A 16,907-nucleotide genomic window follows, 5' to 3' on the forward strand; every position below is an offset into this window, starting at 1 on the left:
GCTGTGGAGCAGTGGTGCTCCATCCAGTATTTCTGGGATAAGTTGGGGGGAGATGATCATCAAACACTTTCCCAAAACACTCTTGTCACAGAATGCAATCAAATCCTCACAGCAATGCTCCACAAAGACTTCCTCAAGACTCTGAGGCAACTAAATCACTCTGAAGGGGCTGACAGTATTCAATCAGCTGAATCACATTACTAATTAAACTTGGTTTATTTGTTGTGATCAAGGAGGAAATTTCATAATCACATGAGTGATTAGCATTTTAAATAACTAACATCCTTTAGTCATTAAATTCTAATTTAGAAAAATATGCTGCAAGCTTATTAAGGTTTCTATAGTTTATTACTACATTTTGTATAAAGATCTGAAACCATCTCTGTGACAAATCTGCAATAATAAAGGAAATCAGGGAGGGACTACCGCTTTCTTTTTATCCGGTTTCCTCAGGGTGCCATAATCAACTCTGTTTGTTACTACTGGGTTGAAAAGGGGTCCACTAACCTAATATGTCCAGCCAAGAGCGGCACTGTGATCAGACAATTTCTACCGATGAAGGACGAGCGCAAGGGGAACTGAATGGAACTGAAGAACTATAGTCCTGCATAGGTTTGACCACTTCCTTACTCCAACACACCTAGTCAACCAAGCGATTAACATAGGAGCTGAATCGGGTATTAAATGATTAAAACTCAACAAAGAAAAAGTGCTGGTTTAGTCCCTGGACTAGAAGATGCCTACCTGTGTAATAACAGATGGGCAACTGTCTTTACATCAGTATGGTGGAGATACATGCAAATTACAAGCTAGGTGTTTCAAAGTATAAATGAGTTTAATGCTTATTATGAATATGCATATACAGTACATATTCATGCCATATATATGATGAATATGCAGTCTGCCATTTACAGGAACATGGACCAGAGATCTCAAAGTGTAGGTAAATTAATATTTATGGCTTTTAGCGGACACTCTTGTTAAGTGAGACTTGGAGAACTGCTTAGTCAACTATTTAGAAAACATCCCTAGTCAATGTGAACAGGCTAGATTCCAACAATTCTTTTGACCTTAGACACACAGTATCTGCCAGCTAGATCCAAACAACACACTACGCCCGATTCCTTAGATACAACATCAGTGTGTGTGGATATAGGACATTTAAGCGCAATCAATGGATGCAAGGATGGACAGAAACACACACACACACACACAAAGATGTACACAGATGTACATTACCTCCTGTATAGTGTTGGGGATATGTGGCTCTATCTGCGTGTTCTGTGTGAAGACAAGGCAGGACAGCAGGGCAGCGCTCTCCTCCGGAGCTAGAGGACTCAGAGTGTTTTCAAACAGCAGCTCGGTCAGCAGCAGCTCGTGACTACTGATCTGGCAGGCCACTCGGCCCTTTAGCTGCACCGCATCGCTCTCATCAATGTACTTCAGTTCCTTCAGCACCTGCCAGTTCACACACAATATTCACATCACATAAACACAATATAGCACTCAGAACTTACAGCTGGATTACTAAATAACTGGCAGTGGTGATGCAGTGATAATGACAGCAATCCTTCACAAGCACCATTTAAATGAATCTCTTGGGAGGACGGCTGTTAAAGGTGCCATAGAACGTATGTAAGTATTTATTCAACGTAGCAATGAGGCCACGTAGCATAGCAGTGCATAGCATCTAAGGCTGGCAGTGTCTATGGGTAATGTGCTGCTACGGCTACAGCAGTTACAGATACACAATCATAGCAAAGATTGTCTCAAAAAGTTGACTACAAGTATCAAAACTGCATATTTTCCCCAAAGCAGCTATTGCCTTTTGCTAGCTTTGGCTAGGGCCAGAAGGGTTTTTCCTTGTGGCTGGGTGTATGTACATTTTGGCCAAGACTGTTATGCAACAGAAGAGATTTTGGGAATGGCCCATTTTACAGCCTTGTTTTGTGGGATTTATCGGTCCAATGAAGAATCAACAGTTTTTGAGGTTCATTAATAATGAAAAAGTTTTATTTCAGATTTTTACTCATTTTCTCTTCAGTTTGGATGGCCAATTACCCAACCCATACATATCCTTCCCCTATCACATGCAATGCTCCTGACACTGGGAGGGTGAAGACCGACATACACATCCTCAGACATATGCACAGTCAGCCACTGCCTCTTTCTCCAAACTGCCGCTGATGCAATGGTGCAACCAACACGCTTGTGCCGGCAGATGCCAGTGTGGCCAGCATTGCACTGGAATGATGTGAGGAGAAAGTGCCATAATTTCATCCTTGAGTAAGAGCAATTTTAACTGCACTCTCTCTTGGGGCCCCGGCTGTCAATGGCTAGCATCATGACTGGGATTCGAACTAGCGATCCTCTGGTCATAGTGACAACACATCCCATTCCACTGGACCCTGTTCGGGGCCCTGTCTTTATAGTTTGAAATGTACAAACATAAAAGGTAAGGTTTCTGTTGTTTTGTGTGTTGCTTAACTTGAAAAGATGGCGGCAGTGAACTAAAGAAGGTGTAACAGCTTAATTAATCAAATAATCTAATAGTATAGATTCATTTGTTATGGATTAGGTATTTAGTTAGGTATTTATCAGTCCGCATCATATCGCAGCATATCTAGAGCTCCTTGAATGATCCGCATGCTCAGTGTGCCTTGACTTTCAGGCAAGTTGCAAAAAGAGGTGTGCAAAAAGGCAAGGAGAAAGCCATAATTGGAAATGTGAGGGCACTGACCTTAATCCTCTGATTGTACTCCGGCAGTAGAGTGAGGGACAGATCAGAGACCAAAAACAGCAGCCTATCCAGCTCCTCCTGTAGACCCATTCGCTCCTGCACGCGTGCAAACTGTGAGCAGGGCAGAAAACTGTCGTTAGGCAATCAGTCATTTCCTAATTTCTCAGCAGAGTTCAGAGACACTGCTGACTGTGCATACGATTCAGCACAGACGAATAGCAGAGAAATGAGCTTGATCTCCTTTCTCTGCTGGAGCCTGGGCATGATGAATAGAAGCTAACGAGACAGGCTCTAATCCAAGCCTGTCACTGAGACACAGAGCAGATGTCCCATCAGCCGGGCTAGCATCAGAACCGCAGAATTAATTCACTTTCCAATACAGAGCATGGAAAACTGCAGAAAAGATTCACTTACATGCTGCATGACCTACACAGGAGTATACAGTGTTTCTTTGTTAAAGCAGCATTATGTAGTAATTGTACCATAAATTAACAGCTTCCAAATCATGTTGACGCGCCACTGAGTTGTAATGAGGAGAACAGCATGCTACTATGTAACTATGTTGGCGCTGTAGAGACCTCTCACGAGAACTGAGTAATGCTGCGTAATCCGAGTCATATTTGTGTACAATCCTGTAATATCACTCTACCGTTTGTCAGTCCACATGCTTATCATAACATACTTTTGATGCTGGTTCTGTTTGTCAACAAATGCTTGTGTAAAGTGTGTCCACAGAGGGAGCTCATAGTGCAGTTTATGTTTACACCAGGGTAGGGGGAGCCCGAGGGGGGGGGGGGTTCTGAAGGCTGTGCAGGGGGAGCCCAGAGCCAGTTTAATATAGGGTGTGTAGGAGGATCTCAGGGGAAAAAAAACAATTCTTACATAATGCTGCTTTAAAAAGACAAAAGTTTGGGGACACCTTATATCCAGTTAAGCACAAATAAAATGCTTTGTTAACAACAGACAGTTACGGTTAACAGTTAACAGTTAGGGTACATTTAGTTTTATGTCCATGTCCATGTTCATGTTCATAGGGTCACACATTATCTGAAGATTCTGATCTGATAGTTTTATTTCTCTAAATATAACTTTTTTGTCCCAAAGGTGGTTGAAACACCTAAAAGAGGTTTAGTGTTAAAGTGCATACATCACAACATGGGGATAAAACATGTGGGCTGTAGAATTTTTCCAAAGCCAGGACTTAAAACAGCTCCATTAAAACATGTTGCTGGAATTTGTACTTTTTGCTCCTGGGCTCCCCCTACAGTTAAGGAGTGTATTTTACTTTTACACCACTATTGACTGCAAACGCAAAGCTCCCACTCATGGACATCTACATTTGCATTTGTTGACAAGCTAAGGATACAGGACCACAAAAGAACACCGAAGCATGTTGAGTGACAAGGTAGTAAGAGTCATGTTACAGGAATTTACCAAAATACGTGTAAAATTACACATTCTCGCGTCCGCTCCACCTAAGTTACATAGCAGTAGCAGCGTACAGGACCCAGAGTGGCAATGCTTTTAAAGCTATACTTTTAAAGCAAAATTGCTGCATAATGTTGCTTTAACCCTACTGGGACAAATGGTCACAGAGTTGTACATGTATGTACAAAGGGACATCAAGTTCTTAAAGTGGTTTATTGTTCAAAGTGTTTATTTGAATTATTTAGCAAATTCATGTGTACACTTTTCTCACCTGAAGCTATAATTCATTTTAAGGCAAAATTGTTGCATACTGTTGCTTTAACACTAATTACTTCCACCAATATTAACATGTGATCCTGTTTTCCCAAAATATTAGACTTCATACTATAATATATTTATTTTAAAACACTGGAAAACATAACATTCAAGAGTGTATTGATATTGAAAACTGCATCCACAAGACATGCAGAAAACACGGTCCGTAATCTAGGCTGTATCAGGGTTCATCCTACCTATTTTTATATTATTTATAGCTTTATTTATAGTTTTATACAAATATCATTACAGGTCAGTGTACCATCGACATGAGTTTAAAGCTATACTTCTAAGGCAAAATTGCTGCATAATTTTGCTTAAACTCTACTGGGACAAATCACAGCGTTGTACATATATGTACAAAGACAGTTCTTAAAGTGGTAAGAGTATTACATTTGAATTATTTTGATTTTTTTTATTTGTACACTTTTATAAGCTATAATAATGAAAATATATTATTAGATATAATTAGCAACATTATGCAGCAATATTTTCTTTTTTTATAATTACTAATTACTAACACATGATCTTGTTTTCCTTTAATATTTGACTTCATACTGTAATATATGTATTTGAAAACACTGGAAAAAGGAACATTCAAGAGTGTATTGATATTAAAACTGCATCCACAATATATCACCTACAGAAAACACTGTCAGTATTTAAAACTAGGCTCTATCAGGGTTCATTTCTTTTGTTTTGAAATATAATTTGTATTTTTTCCCAAATTTGTCTCCAGTTTCATCACTGCAAATTCCTACAAGACGGGGAGGGTAAAAGCAAGCATGTGCTACTTTAGAGACATGAAAACCCGGCCAGTTGTAACTTTTTGAATTGCTGCTAATGCAACATCATCAGACAGCTGAACAAGCTTGAGAGAGAATGTTAACTGTCCAATTCTGTTACCTCAGCTGACAGACGCCAGTGATGCAGGGAGAGGGAGCGAGACTTATTATGCTCTCTTGGGCTCCCAGCAATCTAGCCATTGTTAACACATGAAATGATGAAATAATGTCCTTCTGGACAGCCGAACCTGCTCGTTGAAGGTGGGGGAGTGTGTGCAGTGGAAGTCTTTCAGGCTGTCCTGGAGCACTCGCTGCCTCATCACTCCCTCCACCACGTCCACACCCTTTAGGTGAAGGTCATTTACAGGGTCCAGCGTGGTGATGCCCTGTGGGTTGGCCTCTGCCAACCGTAGAAGCTCCTGGGTTGCCGTGGAAATGGCCTGGCCAGGCGGGTCCATTCTGGGAGAGAGTGCAGCAAGTTGTATTTCATGGTACGATTAAAGTTGAACAAATGTGTCTACATCTAAACAAATATTCATAAACGCAAACACACACACACCTGAAGCGGGGCTGTTGTCTCTTGTTATAGTTGTCGATGATTCTCTCTGGAATGACCTTCAGGGTTTTAACCGTGATAGCGGAGATATCATGTGCCTTCAGTTTCTGCACTGTGTGACTGCAGGGACCTACATGCACACAAACACACACATACACAATACAGCCCAAAAGTTTTACTGCAGCTCTAATCAGACCCAGCTGCTCCCCCTATTGAAATGCTCCTTGGATGCTGACCTGATAAGAACTAGAAACTGCTCATTGTGAGGCACAAAACAACCTCTATGCTTAAAACAGCATTATGTGAAAATTGGTATTGCTTGCTCCAGGGTTGAAAAGTGGAACTTGCGCTTTGAGCGACCACTAAAGGACATAATTTACACATGCTTTTCTGGACAAGCTGTGTGGTGCGTAATACATTCTGGGATATTTGGCTGTGCCAAATCTATACAGGCCACGTCCTGACACATTTGGACATTTGGACAGTACTCAGCTAGATGTGAACTTTTGAATGGAGCAGTACTTGAGATGCAGCGAAGGACATGTCACATGTCCACAGGAGCACAACTACAGACAAGAATACAGATTGAGAATCAGCCTGTGTGTTCTATGAATGTTGTAATGGCAAGGAGGCAAAGACAGCTGCCTCACCCCTCTCCTAGGCCGCTGATCCACCCCCCAATGAGTCCCACCTGGAGATGATCAAGAGAACAATCTCCAGGAGGGGGTTTAAAAGGGAGAACACGAAAGAGAGAACACAAGAGAGACTGGTTTGAAGCGCCAGAACGCCACGAGGCAATATTCACTGTGCTCAGGGGTTTTACTGGATTTTGTTTAAGTAAGTTAGGTAAGGGGAAGGAGGGGGTGGGTTTGTTTAATAAAGCCTGTGTTTTCAGTTTCCTACCTGTGTCCAGGTGTAGACCACAGTGGCCACGGCCCCTTTCCATAATTAACTGATATGACACAGTGTGTGTGTGTATTGTATAAAACTGACCCTCAGGAATGAAAAGGCTGGGGTTGTGGAGGTGTCTGAAGCCCCGATTTTCCTGAGCAGTTTCTGAGGTTTCTTCATTCCCTTTTTCACATATGATGAGGGCAGTGAACGTCCGATTTACAGAATCACTGGATACCTGAGGGCAGTGGAAATAGGGATGAAGAGAGAAGAATACAGAATACTACCTTTAAACAAATACACCCGTCAGGTTATACAAACTGATGAAAATGCTAAATATTTAAAGGAACAGATTGTCCACAGATTAACAATTTTAGCTATGAGGCTAATTAAACAAGCAACAACAAGCAATGGAAGAATAACCCACCAATGAGTGAAAAAAGCAAACATAAATCAGCACACACTAGCAACAAACATACTGTCCAAACTGCTATGATGTATAAAAACACTAAAGTATCTACAGTATCTTTAGTAGCAACCCTCTGCAAGACCTTTGTCCATTTTAATACACAAACAGCAGCACTTCACCACACACAGACCTGTAAAATGACAGATAGGGCGTTGAGATGCTGGGCATTGTTGACAACAACTACCCGGCCCACAGACAGAGCCTTCAGACCGTTCATCGACTCCATTACTGCTTGCTATAGAAGAGAAGAACGTAGGTAGAAGGTAATGAAAACAAGTTTTGCTTGTATAACATTCACAGCTTTATTTCTATGGATACAGTCTGTGTACACTGATATATGGTGTATATTACAGTACAAATATGTTACACAATCTGAGAGAAACAAAACAAAAAAAAGTCAATCTATTTATCATGTGTACGCACCTGCAGGGCTTTTGTTGTGATGCGCAGCTCATTGACAGTGTGGTAATACGACAGCAAGTCAGATAACTGACCCTCCGTGTCCAGAGGCGGGAGGGAGGAGAGCAGAGTCCTCAATTCAGTTATTCTTCTCTCATGAGTCTAAGAGTAAGAGTGAGAGCGAGAGAGTAGGAATAGGTCAAACATTTCAATATCTGCTGGATACCATATCTTTCTATTAGCTGGTCACATTTTCTCAGTTTAGCCTGGCTGTGTATTTGCAAGAGAATGGTGATTTGAACCATATCATGATACAGGGGATATTGATCTAAACAGGGCGAGATATTGCAATTTTTTTTTAAATCTAATTTTAGTAAAACTCTCATAGTATAAAAAACACCATCACTTGCATAAAATCTGAGGGTGTGTGCCAATTGTGTACTAATCAAAAGTGTCAAAGCTGAGTATACCCAAACCCAAAGATATTATACATACTCCACAATATATTACTGAAACAATTATTAAAAATTAGTATAATTTATTATTAATAAACAATTATTATTAATAATAACAACATGAACATAATAAATATAATAATAAATCTATTCACACCCCAGGGGCTTATGGGAAATGTAGTGGTGTACCTGTGTGTCCCTGTGGTTCTCAGAGAAGCTCCTGCGCATCATGTCAGTCACTCTGAGGGCCTCCACTCGCAGCAGATTGAGGATCATGGTGTAGGTCAGTCTGAACTGAGACTGTAACACAGTCGGTTTACCCTGATAACACACACACACACGGGTTACAAACTTTTACAACCTGCATTTATAAAGGTCTCTGATAGTCTTAATGATCCCCCAGTCTTCCTCTCAGCAGCACGAAGACTGATGATATGCAAGAGAAAATGAGAACCAAACTTGTGCTTCTGCTTGGCTGGAATAAAAACCTGCAGCCTCATCGGCCCCTTGCAGATAAGACTGGACACCCCTGCTGTAAAGCAATACGATCACACTACTAGTATACTGTCCACACATTCCATATCAAAGCAGGCTCTAAAAATATCTAATACACTGTGATGATACTAACCGTTCAGTTTACATCAGTGCTGTTTGTGCAGTTTAGAAGAATGAGGGGGAGAAACAGGTTTGATGGAGATTGGAGTTCTCTTTACAACCCGCTGAGAGTAATTACATCTCTCAGTCCATCACTGCTGCTGTTGCCATGGAGCAGCGGCCTACAGGAGCCTCCAGAGCCCCACTGACACAGAGCTGATTAGCATTAGCATAAAGATTAGAGCCAGATAAGATACGGACACCCAACACACACACACCTAACCCTCACTCTAAATAACGAGGACAGAAACTGGCAGTTGATTTTTAGATTGTTTCTCTCGCCTTACGGTGTAATACAGATGGAGTCAGCCAAGCGAATAGCTGAAAGCATATTAGCGAACACAGCCAACACACCCCATACTCTGCTGGGTTTTTAATGAATCATGAAGCAGACAACTGACCTCACCATCATGAGACATTTCTTTGTTTGTTCACTGCCTTTAGCAATCTAACAGTACTGATCAAGAGAGGAGAAGAATTTAAAAAAAGGGGAAATCCACAGATTCTACACTTGGGTAAATTCCCACCACCATCCTACCTCATTCCAAACTCCCCGACTCATCCCAAAAGTATTGGATGAAGCACCAACCATCATTCCAGAGAACAGTTCCACTGCTCCACAGCTCAATTTTGTGGGGGTTTATACCCCTCTAGCCCACGTCTGGCATTAGGCATGGTGCAAATAGGTTCATGATTATCTGGCCTAGAGAGCCTCATTCTATTGACAGTACTTCTCTACAGGAACTACACAGCTTATTAAAAATTCCCCTCTACCAAGAACCACAAGAAAGTAATACATTGGATTATTGTGCATTCTTCTTCTACCTTCATAAATAGCACCTCATTCTCAAACAGAACCAGAGCCCAAGATGTACAGTAGTGAGTAGTCAAATCAAACGTATTCTGTAAATATGACAAAATACCACAAACTGCTGGTGTACTGGTCATGAAATACAGCTGCTAAACTAAATGAATGAACTAAATGAAAAACAGGACATTACAGATTATATAAGTGAGCAACTACATACTCCAACATGATTATGCTACTATTTATCTCAATATGTAACCCTTTTACTGTGAAACCAGCCATTAGCCATTAGTATGACCGCCCCAGCATTAGTTCTGGCAGAGTACAGTAAACAAGGTTTTAAGATGATTATCCAGAATGCCTAGAAATATAAATGTCCAATCATGATCAATTGTGACTGGAATATGGCCGATACCTCGAATGAACATCATCTACTACAGCTTTAGGCTGCACAGTGTATACTATGCTACCATGTTTCAATTATACTGCTATAATTATGTGCCTTATAATGTATGAATATAATGTATGAGGATATTTACCAAAACTGTCAGCAGAATTAAAAAATTAAGATGTCTATCAAAAGCATCTTAGCACAAAGATCACAGGGAGTAACCCACCAAACAGACTCTACTCTACAAGACTAGTGTGAAACCCCATGTCTGTCATTTTTATTGAAATTTCTTATCCAGGTGATCACATCTGAATAGAGTGAGGGGGCTGGGCTGGGCTGGGCTATCTGAAGTTCCACATTAAGGCCTTCAAAGTTGTCAGGGTATATGTTGAACTAATAGATTATGGTCAGTAAAATATAACTTGGAGGGAGGTGCGGTTGTACTTGATGGTGTATCTCAGTGTATTTTGTAATAAAATACAAGGAGGTGCGCTTTATATGAATACACCGATCAGCCATAACATTAACACCATTGACAGGTCAAGTGAAAAGCATTGATTCTCTTCATCTACAATGGCAGTCTCTTTAACCAACAGGACAAATGATCACACGCGCAGATCTGAACCACTTTGACAAGGGGAAAACTGTGATGGCTAGACTAAACATCAGGCAGGTCCTAGTATGCACTGATCAGCACAGACCAAATGTGTTGTTGGATTTGGTTCTTTAAAATCCTCAATTTAAGCTTTTAGTACCAAAAAAGTATCAAATATTAACATATTGATAAGTATTTAGTATTGTAACAGCTGAAAGGGAACGATCCCTTTAAGGTGCTTATAAGGCGTAAAATAATTGGTGAAATTCCCCTTTAATAAAACATTAATGTAACAGTAATGTAATCCATATTAATTATTGGTACATTGGCATTGGTACATCCAACTATCCAACAATATGCATTTATACGACTGGTCAAGATGCTCACAGTACATGCCTCATATATATATATATATATATATATATATATATATATATATATATATATATATATATATATATATATATATATATATATATCAGGACTGCAAAGGGTTACAATGTGCAGCCCTTCCCAGCCCTGTCAGTACTCCTGCTAACAGATCAGTGTGAGGCTTAGTGACAATTACTCTCACACAATCTCCTCAACAGCACCACCGAAATGAAGCAAAGCGAGACTGAAACAGAGCTGCTGACTGTGAAACGTTGCTCTAATGAAGAGCGGCCTATTTATAACCACGCTCTGCTGACAGTGTGAGAGGGAAAAAAAGGCTCAATATAAAAACAAAGGCTTCAGCCGGTGTGTGTCTGACTGTAGACTAGACCAGCGGTCTGGACACCTGATCTCATCAGAGTGATGTTTAGATGAACACCCAGAGAACGGCAGACAACAATAAATGTGACAAAAATAGCTTAAAATACTTTTTCAAATTCAAAGGCTTCAGAACTGCATGCACACAGCTTTACACACACTATCATTAATGTTCCACAGCTTTTCCTGTATTAGCCGCTTTCATCAGTACTGCTGTAGGAAATGACGTACACCCCTGACGTCCATGCCTAGACATTATGCGCATGTGAATCATGCCAGCATTCATGTGTGAAGCGGCTGATGTCCCTGATGTCCAAAAGCACACCTAAGGAGTGTGTGAAATCTACACTGAAAATATCACATGGAACAAAAATGCTCTGTTTAACCATTCTGTAACTGGGACAGAGCAACTGGAGCAATTCTGAGCTCATCTTGTGAGTGTATGTCCACTGTATGTTCAAATGTTTGTAGAAAACCCTTCTAATTAATGCATCCAGCTACTTTTAAGTTGCACCCATTGCTGACACATATGTGCAAATGCACACACACACACACACACACACATACACACATACACACATACAGCTTGTCTAGTCCCTGTAGAGCATGTAGAGCATCTCTGGAGCATGAACAACCATTGCTTAATGCCAGGGGTGGGTGAGCGAGGTATAATGCCCCCGCCCCCCCCGCCCCGCCGCAGCAGTGAGAACTGTGTTCTCTAGATTGATGATGCTCTATCCAATACTTCTGGGATGAGTTGGTGTGTTGGAGATGAAGTGCCATGATGACCATCCAACATACTGACTTCACAAACACTGTTGTCCCTGAATGCAATCAATTCCTTACAGCAATGCTCCAAAATCAAGTAGAAATCCTTTCTTTCCAGGACAGTACAGACAGTTACTTCAACTAAAGCAGAATAAACACTTTTTAAAATATCCTTAATTTCAAACTGTGAAAAGGAGGGTGAGAAGGGGGCTGAACACACTCACCAACATCATGGCATGCAGGTCACCCATGTCATGGACTCCACTCTTACAGAGGATGATGACCGTGCCTGTAGCGTCCAATCCTCTTCTGCCTGCCCTCCCTGCCATCTGAATGTATTCACCTGGACAACAACACCACAGATACAGGCATATTTTGTTAAATAATAAACATAATCTCTGTAGAGAATCAAACACAAGCGATATCAGCTAATTTTAACGCACAGTCTTTCATTAAAAAAAAAAAACATAAAAAAAGAAAAAAGAAAAATCAGTGCGGCCTGTGCAATCGTTTGGACACGATAAGCACCGCAAGGCTCAATTTGTTTTTAAGACAAGGTCTCAGAACCTGATTAACAAATTAGAACTGAGGCACATCCCAAACTGTAATCTGGAACTGTCAGCTGAATCACATTTCCATCCTTGAACATGGCTTCCTCTAATCAACTGTCTAAAGCTCTGGGGGGGGGGGGGGGGGGAACACATCCAAGCCTTCTCAGTTTACAGTTTGATTTGAATTTAATGTTTCAGCATCATTTCTACTTTATGTCCTGTTTCTCATCAATGGTTTCTCATGGAACAACAGATGGATCTTGGATTTCTGTAACAGTTCTATCAGAAAATGGGGTAGACTATTTAAACTGCAAGGGAACAAGACTGTTCTCATCTGCATACAGACGCGCGCACACAGAGCGAGGGAGAGAAAAGCCCAGATTCACAGTTATTATTACAGACATATTTTCACTTGCCTGACAAAATCAGTTAATGGATATCACATTTATGCTTGTTTTGAATGTGGACAAGTGGTCTCTGACCACTTTCAAATGTGGATTGAGTGATCTGATCATAATCCGATCACAACGCGCCTTTTCATGTTCAAGTTCAATTTGAATGTGATTTGATCACCAAAAACACATGTTAATGCCATGTGTAAATAAGCCTTTTTAAAGAGTGGAGCTTTGGACTTTGGAGGAAGATAATGCTGAGGTGAGGTGGGTTCAGTTTAGAAACCAGATAATTTGCGGAGGATCTTTTATATCATTTTTGTCTCTTGTCCTTATATACTGCCCTATATATACAGAGACATCCCAGGAAACTGGGAGCTATGGAAAGTGATGACACCCACTCAGCCTCAAAATACAAACACATCAGAGGCCTCCTGCTGTCTTGCTCATATCCTGAGCTAATAATTCTTTAAATATGATCACAAGTGTCTATGCTGGGCTAGCATAATCATGTTGCTCATTCACCATAGTCTGTTATTCCTCCAACACCTGGCTGAACATAATGAGCGTTAGCATCCTCCAACAGATGTTTGGTCTCAGCCCTCCCACTTACAAGACAGAAAACAGCCTGGGTGAATTGGCATTATGATATACAATAATAAAAAACACAAACAGACTGACTGACTGACATACGGCCAGTGATATTACAAATCTACACACATCAAAGGAAACGTAAATATAGATGCGACATTGTTTCACAATATATATCTCATCATGCTATGTGAATATTGTGATAAATAACTCCAGTTTTGGCAGATTATTGCATGGTAATGGGAACAGGGCTTCTTTTTCACACTTATGTTGTGCTCATCATATAGCAGAGCAAGGTGCTTTGTCAACGAAAGTGAAGTATGAAATATGATTTTACAGATTAGCTACAACATCAGATGATTATTGCTCAGATAATGTAAAATATACTGTGCAGGGGGCTTTTGCAGTGTACAGAATAAAAGGTGATTTGTTACCAGGCAGGAGGTTTCTGAAGCCAGTTCCATCATGCTTGCGGATGCTGTCGAACACCACTGTCCTGGCAGGCATGTTCACACCCATGGCAAACGTCTCTGTGGCAAACAAGACCTGCAACAGAGAGTACGTTTCTGTGGTCATTTGCATAGTGTATGTATTATTAAATACAACCTGACACTGAAGTAGATTACAAAAAGTGAACCCAAGACTGCTTCTCAGAGACCACCCTCCAACTTTAATAACGGCCAAGTCTCTACTGGTCACGTAACGTGCAGCACTGCAGGCATTCTGGGATTAAGAAGATGACTCACACGCTGCCTTTCATTGACTATGAAACCAGTCATCACTGCAAATTAGGGATACCCATTATTACCATTTTTGTCATTGTAAGTTTCTGAAGAAAGAGGAATGAGCAAATGCTTTTTAATCAGTATGATTATACAGAAATAAATAAAAAAACACAGTATTAATCAATACAATATTATAAAAAACCTTCCAAACATACCTTTACAAGCCCTCTTGAGAAGAGCATTTCGATGACCTCTTTGAGGATTGGCAATATGCCGCTGTGATGTACACCGATTCCTCTCTTCAGTAAGTCCCTCATCAGCAGGATCTGAGGGCCAATAGGCATCACTTAAAGGGTTAAAGGGACTAGAAGAATAAGATAAGCTTATTAAATAAATAAATAAAAATGAAAAAAATTTCTTCTGTGGTTTTGAACTGGAGCATAGTGGCTAACATAGCAGGTATGTAATATGTATGCAGAAAGTAATAGAAACATATACTCCACCAGTACGCATAGCCTCAAGTACATGCCAACACTAATCAGTCCATAAACACCAAAAAGATAAAAAAAAAAAAAAAAAAAAAAAAAAAAAAAAAACTTGTGGTGATTTTTTTATGACTGCAAAAAGAACACACCCATACAGTCCTGTACAAATCAACACCGAATCTATGGAGAGTGCCTTCACAGAGGCTGTGAACAGCCTAGGCTGACAACACCTCAGCAGTGGGGTGTAATGCACAACAAGGCCTTTATTTACTCATGAGGCTAAAGAGAGCCACCCTTCTCTAAAAGCTGATTGTCAACTTTTATAGATGCACCACAGGGAGCATCCTAACAAACAGCATGACAGAAAAAAAGCCCTCCAACGTATTGTACAAATAATAATACAGGACATTGTTGGCACAGAGCAGCCATCAGTAGAACATCTCCATGTGAGGAGGGCTAAGAGCATCATAAAAGGCTTTATACACCCTGGGCGTCACCCGTTTAGGCTCCTCGCATCAGGCAGGCAATGATTCGCAAGTTTTAACTACAGAAAAGTTTTAACTACAGAGTTGATGTGGGCATTAAGTCTACTTGGTGAGCCCACACAGCAGGCGATTGGTCTTAAAAACAGATTTTTCCTGAAATACTCTTAACACTCAGTCATAATGCTCTGATGACAAAAAGAAAAAAGGTCATTTTTAATTAGATGGCATACCTGCCAATCTACCTTTCTACCACGCGACCCTGCCCGCATGCACACACTCTCCGCGTGTACTCGTTTGCGCATGTGCATCCTTTACACAGACTCACACATGGGAGCTAACTTCACAAGCTTGCACTACTAACGACAGAAAGACCCAATAGAGACTGAACGTCTGTGTGGCTTTTTTCTATAGATCAGGTTCTGTTACGGAGTTATGGAGATCTGCAGTTTAAACAGCGCAGTGAGAAGATCGTTGTTATGAAAATGAGCTTCATGTTTGGAGAGGTATCTAGCTACTGGCAACTTCATGGATTGTTTTTATGCTTGACATCAAGCTTTGTGATGTGATGGCTTCCCCTGCTAGGCTGGCATGCTCACAGAGTCAGTCAGAGTTTTTTTTTTTCATAAAGTCTCTATTAGATTTGCACAAATGGTTTTACTACCTAAAACGTGAGTCTTAGCTCGTAGCACTGCTATACCTGTGGGAGCTGGCGGTCTCCTCCTCTAAGTCGGCTCAGGCTCTTATGGAAGAAGGAGTGGATCTCGTTCTTCTCCACAGAACTGGTCAGGTCTAGGGAGTTCAGTGAGCGAGCGTTGTCATCGCAGCGCGTGCGAGAGAAGGTGAACGCCACCACTGGCGTCTGCTGTCTCTGAGACAGGTAGTTCAGCAGTGTCTGCCATATGGCTCGGTCCTAACACACAAACGCACAGACAGCCAACGGGGTTAACACTTTATTAGAACATAGAAGAGCATGGAAGAACACAGTCAGTCTAACTGTTCTGTAACTTAAAAAAAAAAAAGATTAAAAATGAGGACCATCATTATATCATCATCGCTGTCGTCCATTAAACAGCGCGAACAAGGCAGGCACACTTCGGACATTTCATCTAGGAAATAAGACCATACCTGGCTGAGTGTGGTGTTCTGTGATGCATTCTTTGCGCCAAAGGACTGAGCGTGTTTACTGGTGCGCTCCTTTTTAGCCTCCACAGCAGCATAGTACCTAAACACAGGTCATAGCTTGAACCCTACTGGCATCGGTCAAAAAGTAGTATATATATATATATATATATATATATATATATATATATATATATATATATATAAGCAGTGTGTTATTGTAATCTCTTGAAGGTACCCTTTGGTGAGGAAGCTTCCAGTGGCGTCCAGCAGCAGAAAGAGCTCCTTTTGAGTCTTGGTGCTGTTTCCTGTGTAGAGATAATGCTCCAGCGGCACTGGCCTTTTCACTGTACTGATCACATAGATTGGCCTCTTCTTAATCCGCCTGAGAGGGGCGAGAAGAAAGTGGGAAAAGTCAAGATAATAATTGATAGTGTGTTCATCTATGAAACTCAAAGCTATGAGGTATAAAATAAAACATAAGGACTGATCAATTAAATAATTAATTTAATCCAAATTTCCTCCCCAGTTTTAGTTGACCACTTACCCAACGAC

The 16,907-nt window shown here is 40.8% G+C and overlaps 1 protein-coding gene across 1 annotated transcript in view; it reads right to left on the bottom strand.

Moving 5' to 3' along the window:
- The window catches only part of skic2 (SKI2 subunit of superkiller complex), a 34,230-nt gene that overhangs the window by 5,520 nt on the left and 11,803 nt on the right, over positions 1-16,907 (bottom strand). The window contains exons 14-27 of the mRNA XM_072675868.1: positions 16,587-16,737; positions 16,359-16,451; positions 15,931-16,143; positions 14,479-14,589; positions 13,973-14,084; positions 12,229-12,347; positions 8,228-8,359; positions 7,608-7,745; positions 7,315-7,419; positions 6,818-6,953; positions 5,828-5,954; positions 5,517-5,727; positions 2,741-2,851; positions 1,240-1,458 (exon numbers count right to left, since the gene is read on the bottom strand). Coding sequence (XP_072531969.1) covers positions 1,240-1,458; positions 2,741-2,851; positions 5,517-5,727; positions 5,828-5,954; positions 6,818-6,953; positions 7,315-7,419; positions 7,608-7,745; positions 8,228-8,359; positions 12,229-12,347; positions 13,973-14,084; positions 14,479-14,589; positions 15,931-16,143; positions 16,359-16,451; positions 16,587-16,737 — 1,978 coding nt within the window. The remainder of the gene's footprint in view (positions 1-1,239; positions 1,459-2,740; positions 2,852-5,516; positions 5,728-5,827; positions 5,955-6,817; positions 6,954-7,314; positions 7,420-7,607; positions 7,746-8,227; positions 8,360-12,228; positions 12,348-13,972; positions 14,085-14,478; positions 14,590-15,930; positions 16,144-16,358; positions 16,452-16,586; positions 16,738-16,907) is intronic.

The sequence above is a fragment of the Salminus brasiliensis genome, chromosome 3 (assembly GCF_030463535.1).
Source record: "Salminus brasiliensis chromosome 3, fSalBra1.hap2, whole genome shotgun sequence".
Lineage (NCBI taxonomy): Eukaryota > Metazoa > Chordata > Actinopteri > Characiformes > Bryconidae > Salminus > Salminus brasiliensis.